Source organism: Nothobranchius furzeri, chromosome 12 (genome assembly GCF_043380555.1).
Source record: "Nothobranchius furzeri strain GRZ-AD chromosome 12, NfurGRZ-RIMD1, whole genome shotgun sequence".
In the NCBI taxonomy this organism is placed as follows: Eukaryota; Metazoa; Chordata; class Actinopteri; order Cyprinodontiformes; family Nothobranchiidae; genus Nothobranchius; species Nothobranchius furzeri.
In genome coordinates, this window is record NC_091752.1 from 32943385 (window position 1) to 32961483 (window position 18099).

The following is an 18099-nucleotide window of genomic DNA, read 5'->3' on the forward strand; positions in this document are numbered from 1 at the left end:
TCTGTCTGTCTGTCCGTCCGTCCGTCCGTCCGTCCGTCCGTCCGTCCGTCCGTCTGTCTGTTTGTTTTCACTCCACAGTGTGCCTGACCACGTTAGCACATTGTGTAACAGGACAAAAAGATTAAAAGAAAAAATAAAGTATAAATTAGTATCTGAAGCAGATTAGTTTCTGAAAATCGTACATTTTTAGAAACAGGAAAATAATTCAGGAAAGGCCAGAAATGTGACCTGAGAGATGCAACATACTTCCCTTAGTCAGCCGTTTTATGGAGCTTTGAGATAAAACCTCCTTGCTGGTGCTAAAATGTAATTTTATGTTGGTAACACCAGTGTTGGGGATTAATGGAATACCTGTACTGCCGTTACATGTGTGTGTGTGTGTGTGTGTGTGTGTGTGTGTGTGTGTGTGTGTGTGTGTGTGTGTGTGTGTGTGTGTGTGTGTGTTTTCCACATGAAAGATGAAATTTTTGGGCAATGTGTGTCTCTGTGTGTAGAATACAGGGTATATAGTCTGGCCACTGTCCATGGACAGCTCGGGGTGGGGTGGGGTGGGGGGGGGGGATCTACAGTTGTCTTTCAGACTGTCTCTGCATGCTATTGAATAACAACCAATGTGACATACTACTATTGATGTCAGTCAACGAGGGAGTCCATCATACTCTGTCAAAGAAGATGCAAATGAATTATTTTTAAAAAATAAACTTAAGTACCTCTATCTGCTCTTGAGTCAAAGAAAACCTCAGGTCAAAGTATTCCAAAGTTGATGAAGCTGTTTTAAACAAGCCGTCCTTTTATTAGCATCAGTAACATCTCACCCAACAGCAGAGTCCTGTGATTGGCCCACCAAACCAATATACTGCTGCGATTGGATCGCTATGGTTGTCAGTCAACGGGGCAGTCCACCATTACATCATGAAAAACTACATTAAACATTAAATAACATAAAAAATGCATTGTTATTCTAAATAAACACCCTGTTAGCAGCTCCTGCAGAAAGGTTTCACTTTATCACAGAAACGGAAATATAATCTATTGACACTTTGATAAAGTAACAAAATAATTCAATTATTTTATTTTATTTTATTCCCAGTCAGTACATAATGTTTAGCATTAATATGTCCTCTTTTTTCCTGCGGTGGTAGCTACCAATGCATATTGCAACATTTAATAGACTAAATGCTGTTTTTTAAGTCCCATTAGTCATCACAAACTGGTGAAATTACATCTCTGTATTTAATCCATCCCTGTAGGAAGCGGTGAGCTGCAGCGGTGGCTGCACTCGGGAACTATTTAGTGGTTTAACCCCCCAATCCAACCCCTCAAAGCTGAGTGTCAAGCAGGAAGGCATTGGGTCCCATTTTTAAAGTCTTTGGTATGACCTGACTCCCAGTCTCAGGGTGGACACTCTACCACAAGGCCACTGAGAATGCCTAGTTGGGAAAGGAAGTATTCCAAGTATTTAGAATAAAGTACCAGGATTAGGCAAAGTAACGGGATACATGACACCCATCAACAGATAGTACCTTTTAAAGCGGGTATTCAGTATTCTGTAACTAAATACATTTACAAAGTATTCTCCCCAACACTGGGTTAAACTTTACAATCAGGGTCCCTTTATTTATATTAATAAGTGCATTAAGCATTAATAAATGGTTTATTTATTAATGTTACTTGGTGCAATAATAAACAATGGGTCTTTGTATTAACATTACTTTCTGCATCATTAAGCATTAATAAACAGAGTCTCCTTATTAATTTTGCTTAGTAATGCATTACATAATATGGTTAAGCAGCTATTACGTTATTTATTAATGCACTAAGTAACGTTAATAAAGGGACTCTTATTGTAAAGTGTTACCTTTACGTCTGTCAAACTGAGTTTCCATTTTATTCACACATTTTCCAAAAGATTGTAACAAATCTTTTTTTTTTTACAGGCTGCAGGCAACAAACAATCTGAATAAATAATGTATAAAAGTTGCTTTTTTGCTCATTTGTTATAAAGAAACGTTAAGAATAAGAATTTATATGAATTTCAGGTCACAGTGAAATAGCTGAAGCCACAAAGATTTTACTGAATGGGCTGAAAGTGAGAAAAACAGCCAAAGACCAAAGAGAAACATTTTATCTGATACACTTATAATTTCATGTGAAAATTGTATTTTTACGAAGCAAAATATGACGAAACACAGGATGACTCAGGACCGCTGCTGCAATATCTGAAGATGTTCTCGCTCACTGGTGGTCTGATGACTCTGGTTTTGGTTTTAGACACCAGATGCACTTTGCCCTGAGGTCACAACACAGACACACACTAGCAGGGCATGTGTCACCTGCTCTTTGTTCTCTTTACACATTTTATAGGCTTCCCTGTAACCTATAAGCGCCGCGAGGGACTGATCAGATAGCAAGTGTGGATACTTGCAAAGGTCATGCTAAAAAGATGGAAGAAAATGTGTGAAAATCAAATTTTAATATTCTATATTATTAATTTAATCTAGAGTTAAGTATGCTTTAAACAGAAATGTGAATGGCTTCAGCTTTTCCTCGCCAGATGTCCCCTCAGAAGTGTGTTTGTGTTTCAGGGGTCGTATAGGTGCAAGATCCTGTCACTCCCCCAACACGAACACCTGTTGGAGACACCAAATCCCCTCTTTGTCTCCACAGCCCCCCTCTCAGTGCATTACCATGGCAACGCTCATTCATATCATTCGCTGGAGACTGATTATGCAGCTTCACACGGTCAATTATCACCACACAGAGTAAGCCCAATGTTTTTAAGGGGTCGCTGCATTTATAAAAGAGGGAGGAGTGCATTTAGTTATAATAAAAGCTTTATTTCATATAGGTGGTTTTAAAAAGGTTCTCATTTGGACATCCTATGCATCAAAGTGAGATTAATTCAATAGATGCAATCACAAATATACTTCAACTTTTATTACTTCAAGTAGAAGGAAGTTTCAAAGGACTGACATAGAAGCAACATAATGTAAGTCATTATGGGAAAACCATGAGAGATAAACAGCAATGTAAACAACAGGTGGAAATATGTAAAAAAGGAATAAAACTTGTAAACACACAAGGAGCTTATGATACAGAAAGTGTTAAAATATCTATATTAGACTGTACTGCCGTAGTTTTCATTAAAATTTGGTTTAGCATGACAAAAGGACGTCACAAAAACAAACTTATTTACAAAAAGTTTGCTCCCTTTGGGTTCAAACCAATCATTCACATTGTTGACCGGGATGCAAATATCTGGTCCTTTATCAAACTTTAAAAGTGACCCAGATAAAATAAAAAATAACTAAAGCTTTCAGAGACAAAGCGGCTCCAAAACCTCCATCACATTCAACCAACATGGCACTTAGCCATCCCAAAACAATTATGATTAATTTTCTCTCATTAACAAAATTACAAAGACTTTGCTGAACTCTCTCTGTTATTCACAGTCGATTCCTCGTCACAACAACAAAGCAGCAAACAAGGGAACAGCGAGTAAAAACAAACTGTTATTATTAATAATCACAGCATGTTTAGTAGAAGACAATCAATTCATTTATGCAACTATCAAACACTCTATTGTTATACAGGTACTATTAACATATATTATTACAAGTATATCTGTGATTATGTTCAGATACAAATTTTTATTAGGCTAAATGTAGCATAAATTTAAAACCAATTTTATGATTGTTAAATTTAATGTGATAAGAAAAATCTAAATCTAAGTTTACATTCGACAACCTGTGCAATGATGATTAAAATAAACAAGTATGTAAATGTTTTCCATGTGAATTCCTAAGCCCGGTCCCATTAAAAACATGGGTGATGCTGACAGGAATGCAGTCTGCATTCAGGTTTGATCTGATTTCAGCTCCCAATCGTCGATCCTCTGTCCATTTGATCACACTTCCTGAAAGTATACGAAGAGACCTAGCCGGACTTATCTTATTTCACTTCCCTTTAGCACAAACACACTAAACAGGGCGATTCAGGTGTATAGATTCAGACTATAGAGAAAAAAAAAACACTCAAGCTTCTCCATGCTTTCGTACTTTTTTAAACACAGAAACAGTTTTGTTTACCTGTTTGTAGCTACGGTTTCGCCGACAGCTGCCGGCTTCTTCAGGCTGACGCCGGCAGCTGTCGGCGAAACTGTAGCTACAAACAGGTAAACAAAACTGTTTCTGTGTTTAAAAAAGAACGAAAGCATGGATTTACAAAGACACAGCAAGAACACACCTAAGATACTCAAGCTTCTGTTTTTTCCTTCTCTTCCTTCTTTTTCTTGCTCTTTTTCAAGAATGAAGGTGTGCGGAACTTGTTTTTCTTTTTCTTGGGGGACTTGGTTTGGCTCTCAGGGGTCTGAGGCTCCCCCGTCTTCTCCTTTGTCGTCATGGAGATTTCAACAGTTTCAGAGGTGCTCACGCTCAGCTTGGACACCTCGATGCTCAGGTCCTCTTCCGTCTCTGACAAGTGGTCCTTCCCGTTGGGTAGTGTCTCTGCCAACACATAAAATTAAGACAGAGAAGATGCAACATTAGGTAGAATCACTCAGAAAAGGCAGTAATAATCAATCTAAACAGAAAGCAGCAGGATTTGGTGTCTTGTTCATTATTATTTCCTGATGTTTGGACATCTCGCCTCAGAGCAACATGCCTCTACCACTGTCTGTTTGCTTTGCAACGTTGATGTTTTATCTCCACAAATAGCTCAGGCCTGAAGGAGTCCTGCCATAATGTCACGTTGCTAATGCTAATGGTCAGCTTCTACAAGCCAAGGCGTTCTCTGCTCTTTCCTGGATGCTAAATCAGCAACAGCCTCCTGCGGTCTCAAACAAGGTGGGTGAGCCCATGAAGGAAAATTTACAGCATGACATAGATCCTTGTGCCCTTTTCTGACCCCAGTGTTTCCCCATTTATTATCTACCGGGAGCTAATGCAGGAAATAGGGGTAGAAGACTAGAAGACAGCAAATTTGCTCCTTAAAGACTTACGTGTTCATAAGGTCGCCAGCTCTGCATTCGTCTCAGTATGTTTGTAAATTGTCGCGCTGTGACTGACATCTGTAAATAAGTGGATGTCTAAGACTATTGGCTAATGCTGAGCGGTGCTCAACTTAAAAAGCATCAGAGCTATGGGAGGGACAGCAATAGCTCAGGAGGTAGAGCGGACTGTCCAGGATTAGAAAGGTAGCAGGTTCAATCCCGGCTCTGACCAGACAATGCTGCTGTTGTGTCCTTGAGCAGCCCACCCTGCCTGCTGGTGGTTGTCGGAGGGATCGGTGGCACCAGTGTTTGGCAGGCTCCGCCTCTGTCAGTGCGCCCCTTTGGCTACACTGTAGTTCATCCTCATCAGCGTGTGAATGACTGATTGTGTTGTGAAGTGCCTTGGGGGGATGTAGAACCCTAAGAAGGCGCTATACAAATACAGGCCATTTACCATGTTGCCTACATTATTTCAAAGAACATGTTATGACAATCGCTTTTACTGATTTCTAAAAGAATCATAGATAATTCCTAAGGGAGAAACTCCAGATTACCAGTTGATTTATTTCGTAAGCATAGATGCGCTCACGCGCACTCATATTGACAGACGTTTTAAATTCATACTTCTCCATTGATGTCAGAGTTGTGAAGCTATTCTCCATCAGGACTGTAGGGGGCGTGGAACTCTACTGGTGGGTCTGCCTACCATTCAGTGACGTCTCTGGTTGACGGGGTTATTCACTTCAGCTTGTAAGCGCTAATATCTTCAAGGAGGTGTGAATCTAAATTCAAATTTTTGATTCTAGTGGTGATATTGTAATTTGAGACTTTTCCTAATTTGTTAAATAAAGTTATGAAAAAATGTTTGTAAACACCAAGTCAGGCTGTACTGCAGAGACACATTTCTGGGGCATTGACAAAAAAGTGGATTCTGATCTCAAGGAACAACAAATTTTGTTTACAAAGAACGCAACGGGAGCAAAGAAGGCAGCGGCATCAATAAACTGTCCATCCACCGACGGCAACATGTTTGTTGGGCCAACCAATCAAAGACACGCGTTCTTCGTTGCGTTCGATGAAAAGTAAAAAAACTGGGCTCTACTCCGTCTGTCCTTGCCTGTCGGGGAGCGATTGCGCTGCGTGTCTCTGCACCTCAGCAGACAGAGAATTATAAACTAGGCTTTACCATCTTTAGCTGGTGTCATTATGGGAGAGAGCGAGAGGGATATGGTAGAGCCGTCAAACGTTGTCATCTCATCGGCATCTGTAGCATCATCATCATCATCCGCTGTAAAGTCAAAAAGAATAGTCGATTTACAGCACCCATGCTGTTGGCAACACAAATACAAACCAGAAATAAGACAATGGGCTGATCTGACTAGTTTCATCCATCCGTTTTAGCCGACATGACTGACGCTTCAATGAGAATAATAAAGGTGTTAGCCTGATGCACGGTCACACAGATGTTTCTCTCCTGTGCACACGTTTCATCCTTAAAAACCGTCATAACCCAGACATGATGGGTTTGACAAGACTGAAGTCTTTGCAGCTCATCTCTCACCATCCCGTGAGCTGACTTCACAGCACAGAGAGAAAGAGAAACAAGGAACTGACAGCTGTGTCCCAGTGGCATTTGCATTTTCTGGAATCTAACAACATTTTCTCGAGGCAGGAATTAAAAGCTCCAGATGGAATAAAAAACTGCTTTAACGATGAGGGAACGGCTCAGTTGTTGCGTTTGTACCTTCTTGGCCTTGCCGTTTTCTCTCCACCAAGCTCTTGTACTCTTGCAGGACCTTCTCTGTGAGCTCATTGAAGGGGTTGGGGGGAAGTGAGCGGGCTTTGTCCTCATCTTCATAGATGAAAGCCTAAGTGTTATAATAACCAGATAATACATTTGATTTAGCTTTTCAGGTCAACATCTAGATGATAAAATGGTAAAAATAAAGTTTTTATAATAAATTACTTACTGGTCCTGGTATGGTATCCACGACAATGCCGGCCAGTAACTGTGACTTTGGTCCTGCAGTCATCTGATCTCCTCTGTGCTGTTCTTTGATCTGTACACACACAAGTTAAAAAAAATCGTGATAGATTGAATTAATTTTTTTTGTTTTTACAATTATTTGAATCTATTTTTTTAAAAAGGAAGTCTGGGCCTCTCTGCTTAGACTGCTGCCCTCGTGACCCGACCCCGGATAAGTGGACAATAACGGATGGATTTTTCAAAAACCAAATATAGCTATTATCTTTAATTTTCTTCTACTATTATGGACATTTGTTTGATTTTAGTATTTTATTTTTAAGGTTTTAGGACTTGTGTGAATTGCTAATGTTTCCTCAGTTCCTTAATATTACATATAATACTACACTCAATCTATTTTTTATTAATTATGTCTGCTCTTACTGTACATTGTTCATTTTCTATGCTACATTTTTACTTCATCCATCCATCCGTTTACTTCTGCATATCTGGAGTCAGATCGCAGCAGCTTAAATCAAGAGGCCCAGACCGCCTTTAGGTCTCTCCTCGATTGGACGTGCCCGGAAAACCTCACCAGGGAGGCGTCCAGGAGGGCATCCTAACCAGATGCCTGAGCCACCTCAACTGGCTCCTCTCGATCTGGAGGAGCAGCGGGTCTACTCTGGGCCCCTCCCGGATGACCGAACATCTCACCCTATCTTTAAGAGAGAGCCCAGACACCCTGCGGAGAAAACTCATTTCGGCCGCTTGTATCGGCGATCTCGTTTTTTCGGCCACTACCCAAAGCTCAAGAGCATAGGTGAGGGTAGGACTGTAGATTGACTAGTAAATCGAGAGCTTTGCCTTCTGACTCAGCTCTCTTCACCACGACAGACCGGTACAACGCCCGCATCACTGCAGATGCAGCACCAATCCGCCTATCGATCTCACGCTCCAGTTCTCCCTGACCCGGAGAAGGCGTTTTCTGAATCAATGTTTTACCAAATTCTCTCATAAAAAAGCACTAAAAAAATGTTTGACACACTGTTCAGATCACATCTGTGTTGAAAGTGACACAAAATGTTTAGAAAAAGAAACAAGTGGGCAACTACAATTAGTAGATTTCAATAAAACAAAATTTCTGAGCTGTGTGAGTAAACTGAATATTTGGACCAAAGCATTTTAAAGGTTTAGTTGTGATTCCATATCTTTTAAGAAATGATAGATGATGATTGAAGAAAGTTATAAAATGTGAGATAACTGACCCGGTTTCTCTTACTCAGAACCTCAGAAGGATTGGTGTTCAGCGGGACAAACTGGTTTGGGTCCTCAATTTTTATTGGGGTGCCCATGCTGTTGCCCGGTTGTGAGGACTTCATCCACTGAGAAGACAAGAAGATATAAACAGATTTAAAAACCTCATTTTGAAAAATGCTGTTACAAACGCTGCCACAAGAGGGCAGACAAACACAAAGAACAGGCAGCTTGAAAACTAAAGTCTGCCTCAGAACCCAAAGCAGATGGGATTAGATGATGACACTTTTTGTAACAATGGGACATAAAAATAATAAAAAAAAAAAAGCAACGCACTGTGATTTTGGTCCTGGGGCTGACTTCCCCGCTGGGAGAGCGTTCGGGTACATTGACCTTCAAGTAGCTGTTGGGTGAGGTGAGCCACCGAGTCCTTTCCCTCTGCTGTTTCGGCACCATAAACTTTAAGGGGCTGTGCAGACCCGAATCACTGTCCTCCACCGGCAGAGCAGACACCGTGGCAGGGATCTCCACATCGTTCTTAGAACGAGGTTTCTCACGGACAATTGGGTTCCGATAAGCGTGGCCTGTTCTGTATCCCTGCCAGATCACATGGGAAGTTCAGCAAAATGACAAAAGACAAGATGTGCACAGAACCGGGAGTAGAGCTAATATTTTACCACCACACAAACAGAAAACATGGCTGAATCAAGTGAACTCCTCAACCACAAACCTCATTCACTTCTTTAGGAAAAACAAACAAACCAAAATGAATGTCGGTGAATTTTGATTTGAGGAAAAGCCAAATCCAACGTGAGGTGGAGCAGAGCTCCTCCAACAACCGTGTGTGTGGCCTGTGCTGCTGCCCACAGAAAGCCATTCCTGTCTGAAGGCTATGATTGAGAGGACAGCTGAGTAATGATTGCACAGAGTTAACGCAGCTGCAGTCTGCTACAGCCACAGCTGTTAGCAAGAAGCCCCCTCAAACAGACAGCGTGACATCTTCTCTGTCCGCAGAACACGCCAGAGCCTTGTCATTATCAGTGGAGATAGACTGGCAGACAGCCTGTTAGCTGCAAGGAGCAGGTCGTTTAACGCACACACACACACACACACACACACACACACACACACACACACACACACACACACACACACAAACACGAGATATAGAATGAGGCATAATGCAAACAGCATAAAACAGCCACATTTGATTAAATAAATTACATTTCAGATTAGATTAACGAACAAAAATCCACTTTCATTGTGTTCTCTAATCAGCCACTTCCTGAAGGAAGGAAACACAACGCCTGATGGGTAAAAAGTCACAGGTCAGGGTTCACCCACCAGGTTGTCCAGCATCCTCATGAGAGACTCGAACTCGGCCTCGCCTACTTTCCACTTGACCTCGTTGTCCACCACCACCCCGGTAGCGGCCACTCCTTGGGTCAGCGGTTTGAACTTCTCCCTGTCCAGGAGCACAAGTCCGTTCACGTCGCTCGAACACCTCAGGACATTCACCTAAACGACAACACAACAAGTCTAAAAGCTGTGTTTAGATTGTGCTGCAAGCTACATTATTGTTGTTGACTGAAAACATTATATATATATATATATATATATATATATATATATATATATATATATATATATATATATGTATATATGTATATGTAGAACAAACTTCTTTGTGAAATCTGGTGTTTACTTGTGGAAAAATAACTCAAATGCAGTCCAAGAGCAGCCGTTTGTGCACATATTTAACTTGGATTTGCTGAAATCTGCTCGCTGTGCATCCGTCTCTGGCACGGTTTTGTCTTGAGCCCGACTCTTACATTTAAACAAGTTTTGAAAGTGAAATATGAAAAAGAACCTATTTATGCACACCGCACTCTGCTGACTCAGACGGTGTCAAGGGTGAGTAAAGGCCACAGTCGAGTTCACAAACAGCTATGACTCGCGTGATGCTTCTATGCCTCGTTAGCACGCCACTGAATTTCAGGAATGAAAACAAACTCTCTACCTGGATTTCACAGGCTTGCTGGGAGTGGTACACATAGTGAAAAGCTTCTTCTACAGTTTCTCCTAAAGCCAGAAGCCCGTGGTTCCTCAGGATCATCACCTAAAAACACAGAAAAAAGGAAAATACTGAATAAATAATTAGGGCTGGGTAAAAAAATCGATTTAATCGATTTTGGATCGATTTCATATACATTTTGTGAAATCGATTCATTAGGCCTAAGATCGATTTTTACCCTTCAACCAGAGTGGCCCGCTGGCTCATTTTGCTGCAAAGACTACAAATCTCATGGTGCTTTACGGCATCAACGCGTCAGCCGAAGCGCCCTTCCTTTCTGTTCGTGGTCATTAGCATCCTTGCTAGTATCGGCGTCTGCAGCGTTACCCTCCTCAGTCTGGGACAAACTGAAAACACGCATTTTACTCAGCGCCAAGTTCACTCAGTGCTTTGTCAACTTTGAGGCTCAGAAATGGAGATTCCAACAGCTCAGTAACCTGTTCGCGGGCCACGGCAGACATAGAGTGCACCAATGACCAGACGGATTTAACGCCAGTGAAGTAAACAGTCAGAGTTCCTGGCTGCTGCTGTTTCTATCCGTCCTCCCCGACACAGACCCAGCTCAAGCTGCTCAGATGCTCTCCATGTTCAGCAGCACAAACCAGTGAGAGCAACTGTTGTCTGATGAAAATGAACAAAAACAACAGAGGAGTCCCACTGATGAACTCCTCCCTCACCTCAGAGATACAGAGAGAGATGCATGTATCTGGCTTGAACAGGTGAGCATGAGAGTGGAGCAAACTGAGCTTGAATTATTGTGTTTTTATGCAGTTTTTCTGCTCCAAAGCATGAAGGTTAATAGTTGAGATATTGCATTTTTATTTAGGAGAATTACTTTTTTTCGTTTTTTTGTTGCTGGCCTGTTAAAAAGTATTGAACCAACTTTTAAACAGGAACTGGAAAGGCTACAGATAGAAGAATAGAATAGAAATAGAAGAAAAAATCCCTTTGTCGTCCCTCAGTGGGGAAAGTTTGCTGTCACAGCAGCAATTACATTCATTACAGGAGCAAAAAAGGTGAGTAAATTTTAATAATAAAGAGTAAACAACAAAAACACATAAAATAGAAATACTTAAAATTCAAAAGATTAAAATAAATTCTTTTTGAATATATATACACATCTTAAGGAATAAGATTTCAAAAATGAGACATAACAAGTAACCAATACCACTGATGTGTGTTTTTTTTTTCAAATTAACTTGTCCATGTGTAAACTGTTTATTCCAGATTTAGTGTTCACGCAAAAATAAGTTTTTTTTTCCAAAGGAAAGGGTTCAACAATACATATTTATAAAGGATTATGTGCACATTTGCCATAACTTTCAATAATACTGAGTTTGGCCTGCGACTTTGTCCCAGTTTTTCATTTCGGCCCAGTGTGAATTTGAGTTGGACACCCCTGACTTATCGTTAAGAAGCTTGTCTAAATGATAGAAACGTTGTTTTCTACCTCAGCATTTTAATTATTTAAGACCAGACTGAATTCAACTGAATCGAATTGAATCGAATCAAATTGGATCGTGATTAATCGATTCAGAGCCTCAAGAATTGAAATCGAATCGATCTAGCAAATTGGCCACAATACCCAGCACTATAAATAATGGAGGTTAAATAGTTTTCAGCACATTCAGACATGGTACTTTTAACATTTCCTGCCGATGAAGTCAGCATCTATAAAACAAAAACGAGTGGAGGTCTGACGATACATCATGGCTGCTTTTCAATATCAATAAGAAATGGAAAAACATTGATTTGAAGTGGAGACTAGAGGGTAACTGAAGACGTCTGGAAGAAAACTAGCCACTTTCTGGCTTTTGAAATAAAAAACTCTCAAACATTCATGCATGGCTTCAGAAAAGAATCCTCCTAAGTTTTCAGCCACACATTTGCAACAGGTACAGCCAAGACCTATTGAACTACAAATGCAATAAAACATGCATCAGCTATTCTGTTGCCATATCAATTCTGTCTTTCATCAATAAATGTTTCAACACTTTATTCTTTTGCAGCAGGATGAATTAGGATGATAAAAAAATCCTTAATCCGTGTCTGTCTGCAGAGGGAATACCTGCCAGGTCAACCCTGGAAATAAAGTTGTATTTTCAGACAGTCCTATGTATTTGTGGGATTTGGCCTGAAGCAAACACGGTGCAGATTCATGACTCATCACTTCAACCTGCTCGTCTGCAGTCTGAGGCTGCTTCTTTTCATCTAATTTTTTAGTTTTGCTTAGAGTTTAGACTCTATTATTATGATTCCTTCTGGAACATTTTTCATATAAGATATTGTTTTAGTGGACTGCTTGTTTGTTTCCTCTCATTTATTGTGAGCTTGTGTGAATCTAAAAACTCAAGCACCCTTTGACGCATGTGTTGAATCCTCTTCTCGAAAGACTATCAGAAACTTTTCCATGTTTTTCAGATGACAGCTCCACCGGGGCCAAGCTTCCTGTCAATCAGTCAGGTGCAGAAGTGTGAAAACTGCCAGAGTTCTTTTATCTGCAGAAGAATTAGCAAATCTAGCTCAAGCAGGTGCTTGTTTGTGATTAATATTCCTCCTCCTGAACAATTCTCTATAGCTGATCATGAGTTTAGCTTCCAGCTCCAGAAATTGAGATTTCAATTTTCACATCAAACACCCCTTAACTCGACAGGCCACTTAGGGCAAAATCAAGAGCTAGAAGATACACTCTCTGTCTGCGGTGAAATCTTGCCGTCCAACTTGAACGAACCTCACTCTTGTGAGCTTTAGGCTAACAGTGTGGTGACAGTGATAGTCTCCGCTAAGTTGTCCCTCCTACGTCACAACATCGATGCTAGATTTTTATTGAAGCTGCCTTTTTGCACAGCTAAAGACAAATGACAACATCTGAGAATTACTCAAACACTGAAAAGTGTGCTCAACTTTTATTTTTTCACCAAAGAGAAAGATGTTTATGATTTTAAAACAACTTAAAAGATGGACTTTAAAGAGCAGGTGCACTGAAAATAAATTTTTTTAACTTAATTTTATTTAAAATGATTGGTCACTCTGACGTTAACGTGCAGGCTAAACGTAAAAATAGACTTTCCAACATTAGCTTTCGGAAAAACTCTCAGCTCAGAAAATCCTAGCATTCATGGACTCATCCATTATGGCTCATGCTGAGGAAGGTGCCACGAAATAGGAAAGAACCACTCAGCTAGTAGAAGCTAACAGTTAGCATTAGCATTTCTGCACACAGCAGAACTTCTCCAGGCTTGTGTTATTTGTGGAGATAAAACATCAATATTGCAGAGCTAACTGAGTCAGTGGTAGAGTCATGTTGCTCTTAGCCAATCAGAGGGGAGATGTCCAAACATCAGAAAATCCTGCCGCCTGAAGCTCCTTTCTAATTTAGCTGACACCTATGTCCTCAAACTGGCGCACCGGAGCTTTTTTCCCCAGAAAATGACTTACAAGGCATTATTCCTACTACAGACATCTGCAAATGTATCAAAAATATGCGTAAAATTGAGCTTTAAAGGTTTTTATAACTGATCTAGCAACTAAATCTGCACACCTGCTCCTTCATAAACATGATTTATTCCAGTCAAACTGAAATGAAATGATAAAGCATCACAGGTGATCAAATCAGGCTGTTTCATTGGCTGTAAAGCAATATCGTGATGTCTCTTTTGGTTGCCCAGCAACCAGGTGATGTGAGGATCTAAGCAAGTTTGCATCAAGTCACAAATACTTCAAAAATGAGAAATGTTGTTCTAACAGGACAGAGTAGAACCAGCTGTTTAAAAAAACCACAGAATGATTTATTAATAAAACCTACAGCTGATATTCAGAGGGAAACCTTTACAGATTTTTGAAGCAATGAGACATTTTCTTGATGAAAGGTGCATCATTTAACTTGTAAATTTTAGCATGTATGACTGTGGATTTCGCTTGTAAATGAAAAAGAACACAAATCTAATTAGAATTATGTGTGTTTGACATCAGTTACTATCCCACGTGAAAGGCTTTTAATAGAGTGCTTCAGCTTGACGGTACCTTGGCAGTTGGGCCCAAAGCTTTCTGAAACTCCACCTTCTCCTCTTTATTATCCAGGCTGCCATGGTAACCGAAGGAGCTCACGTCTCCCAGAAGCAAAGCCTCCTGGGAAATGGGCAGGATTCCACACTTCATCGAGGACACCTGTTAGCGTGGGATAAAAACAACCGAGACTGTGATGCGCCAGCGTCTCATCAGAGGCGTAGTTTTTAGCTTCCGGGCACGTTTAAAAGCAAGGCTGTGCGGCGATGCTCGTGTTGTGTTTTCATAGCCAAGCTTCAAAAGAGAAGTGGTAAAAATACACTACAGAGTGTCTGCAATGATCGGGCACGCCTTTCATGCGACCATCATCCTCTGCTGCAGAGTAAAACAGTGGCTTCTGAGCAGGTTTAGGAGGAGGCTACTTACAGCAGCTGTAGCGGATGTGTGTATGTGGATGATACATCTCACATCGGGCCGCATTGAGTAAATGGCAGCGTGTGGAGCAAATCCAAAATGGTCGATGCTCAGTTCAGTAGAACCCTGGTCCACAACCTCACCAATGATGTTCACTTTCACCTACATGTGGCAGAAAAAAATAAACAAGCCAAAGTTAGTAAAATGAGACTAGTTTTAGCACTAATTTGCAAGATTTAAACAACTATTTTGGTCTTTTTGGCATTCAATCAGTTGTAAATAGCTTTCTGAATAGCCTCAGTTTGGAGAAATAGAGTTTATTTAAAACAAATGGGGGAGTAGAGGGAAGTGGAATACAGTCAGTAAAGAATATTCTCCCTGGCCCTGCCTCCCACATGCCTCCATATGAAAGGCTGCCTTGGTTATCCTGAATTATCTCTGTAGTTATGCTGCCAGGGGGAGTCTAAGTTGGCTCCCCTTTCGGTTGGCTCCCCGGAAGAATGAAAAAAATGGATGCAAGTCAATGGGGCTAGAAGAGCGATCTTCTAATCCACTTTGCCTCACACCCTGAATTGAACATGTTGTACTTAACTGTAAATGAAAAGTAATGATGTGTGTTTTGACCACGCCTGTCACATACTTTGAGATTTATCAGCTTGTAAAAGTTCGTAATTAGCATGACTACAAACCAGACGTCGGCACGCCAGATATATGTCACCACAGAACCTCCTCTCCCCTAGCGTAGCTGCTACTTACCACGTGGCCAGATTTATGGTGGTTCTTTCATCCTGAATGAAGGATTTGAAGTTTGCTGAACTTACAGCCATTTTTCCTCTGCTTTCCTCCCTGTCTGGTTCGATGATGTCACATTGGTGATGTGCATCATTTTGGTAATGGACTTATTTTCACACAAAACCTAAAATAACACTCCCCCCGTTCAGAAATGAGTACTTTCTTGTTATCAAAATGCGTATTTAAAATTCACAGATACCATATATGAAATCCATGGAACATAACAAGCAGAATTAGAAAATAGCGTTTTTAGCCCCGTTGACTTGCTTTCATTTTTTTGTACTTCCAGGGACTCATGAGCCAGAAGTAGATGGGTGTGACTTAGGCTCCTAAGGCTTAGACTGGAGGACATGCTGACTACTTTTCCATATTTCTTCTACCACTACTCTCCTAATATATTATTTCCTGTAGTTTCAGCTGTTATCTTTACGGTGATACCGTTTAGGAAGTGGCCACTGGCTGGCGCACTAATGCCAAACACTAAACATTCCCACTGTTCTGATATTAGCTTTTTACTGTCTCCAACATAAAAAGTACTTCTGTTTTTTGTGTTCTACTCTTTTCAAAACCCCAGCTGTTCATGGAAGATGGCCGCTCACTCTGAGCCGGGTTCTGCTGGAGGTTTCTTGCTGTTAAAAGGGAGTTTTCCTTTCCATTGTTGCTACATGCTTGCTTAGTATGGGGGATTGCTGTAAAGTCACTTAAAAAGTCACATTTTTTTATTTTTAGTTCTTATAATCAGTCAAAATATTTATAGCTATTGGTAGGTTGGTACTACAAGAAAACAGCATCAGCCATCAAAACCAGAACTGTTCACTCTCTATGTACTATGCAGGTCAAATTCAGTAGGGATTTCTTATATTACAAAAATGATAGTAATATAAAAAAATTATAAAAGATAATGTTTTGATTTGCTGCTTTAAAACATTTGGAGATTGGAGCTGTTTAAAGATGACAGCAAGACATTTTGGTCTTGGCTATAGTTGGTCTAGTCATTAGCATATCAATCCTAAAGGATGTAAACTTTAAAATGTGGCAATTCAGGGAGCTATCTACAGTGGGTAAAAGTATTTAGTACAACTTCATACAGAAATATACATCAAAATGGTTAAAATGTCCCTTTTTGGTGTTTTAGACTAAATAATTCCTGCAAATGACGCACAAAAGTTAACATCCGTGTGTGTGTGTGTGTGTGTGTGTGTGTGTGTGTGTGTGTGTGCCTTGATCTGAAGCCTCATGCTCAGCTCACAAAATAAACAGGAAGTCCAATAGCAACATTAACCCCGGGGCTGCAGGGCTTTCCATGCTGTCAGCTGTTGGTCTAACAGCTGACCTCTCCTGCCAATTAGGTTGTTATATAATGATTTTAACAAACATACCATCATGTTTTAGCTTTATGGAGTGTGATATATTTTTATTTTCTTCGACTTTTACCAACTTGTTGCCAAGAGAATCTTCAAAGGGTAGCTACAGCGGGGCAAAAAAGTATTTAGTCAGCCACTGATTGTGCAAGTTCTCCCACTTAAAATGATGACAGAGGTCAGTAATTTACATCATAGGTACACTTCAACTGTGAGAGACAGTATGTGAAAAAAATCCATGAATTCACGTGGCAGGATTTTTAAAGAATTTATTTGTAAATCAGGGTGGAAAATAAGTATTTGATCACTTCAAACAAGGAAAATCTCTGGCTCTCACAGACCTGTAACGTATTCTTTAAGAAGCTTTTCTGTCCTCCACTCGTTACCTGTATTAATGGCACCTGTTTGAACTCATTATCTGTATAAAAGACACCTGTCCACAGCCTCAAACAGTCAGACTCCAAACTCCACTATGGCCAAGACCAAAGAGCTTTGAAGGACACCAGGAAAAGAATTGTAGACCTGCACCAGACTGGGAAGAGTGAATCTACAACAGGCAAGCAGCTTGGTGTGAAAAAATCAACTGTGGGAGCAATTGTCAGAAAATGGAAGACATACAAGACCACTGATAATCTCCCTCGATCTGGGGCTCCATGCAAGATCTCATCCCGTGAGGTCAAAATTATCATGAGAACGGTGAGCCATAATCCCAGAACCACACGGGGGGACCTGGTGAATGACCTGCAGAGAGCTGGGACCACAGTAACAAAAGGTCACCATCAGTAACACACTACAACGGCAGGGAATCAAATCCTGCAGTGCCAGACATGTTCCGCTGCTGAAGCCAGTGCATGTCCAGGCCCGTCTGAAGTTTGCCAGAGAGCACATGGATGATACAGCAGAGGATTGGGAGAATGTCATGTGGTCAGATGAAACCAAAGTAGAACTTTTTGGTATAAACTCAACTCGTCGTGTTTGGAGGAAGAAGAATACTGAGTTGCATCCCAAGAACACCATACCTACTGTGAAGCATGGGGGTGGGAACATCATGCTTTGGGGCTGTTTTTCTGCTAAGGGGACAGGACGACTGATCCGTGTTAAGGACAGAATGAATGGGGCCATGTATCGTGAGATTCTGAGCCAAAACCTCCTTCCATCAGTGAGAGCTTTGAAGATGAAACGTGGCTGGGTCTTCCAGCACGACAATGATCCCAAACACACCAAACAACAAAGGAGTGGCTCCGTA

The 18099-nt window shown here is 40.8% G+C and overlaps 1 protein-coding gene across 3 annotated transcripts in view; it reads right to left on the reverse strand.

Annotated features, from left to right (window-relative positions):
• Window positions 1–2816: 2816 nt before the first annotated feature.
• add3b (adducin 3 (gamma) b) overlaps window positions 2817–18099 on the reverse strand; it is a 44777-nt gene continuing 29494 nt past the window's right edge. For all 3 annotated transcript variants that reach the window (XM_054734955.2, XM_054734956.2, XM_070542548.1), the window contains 10 exons: window positions 14713–14862; window positions 14305–14448; window positions 10228–10326; window positions 9552–9725; window positions 8544–8804; window positions 8219–8335; window positions 6961–7050; window positions 6735–6858; window positions 6177–6278; window positions 2817–4505 (listed from right to left, as the gene is read on the reverse strand). In XM_054734955.2, coding sequence (XP_054590930.1) covers window positions 4255–4505; window positions 6177–6278; window positions 6735–6858; window positions 6961–7050; window positions 8219–8335; window positions 8544–8804; window positions 9552–9725; window positions 10228–10326; window positions 14305–14448; window positions 14713–14862 — 1512 coding nt within the window. In that variant the 3' untranslated portion in view covers window positions 2817–4254. The remainder of the gene's footprint in view (window positions 4506–6176; window positions 6279–6734; window positions 6859–6960; window positions 7051–8218; window positions 8336–8543; window positions 8805–9551; window positions 9726–10227; window positions 10327–14304; window positions 14449–14712; window positions 14863–18099) is intronic.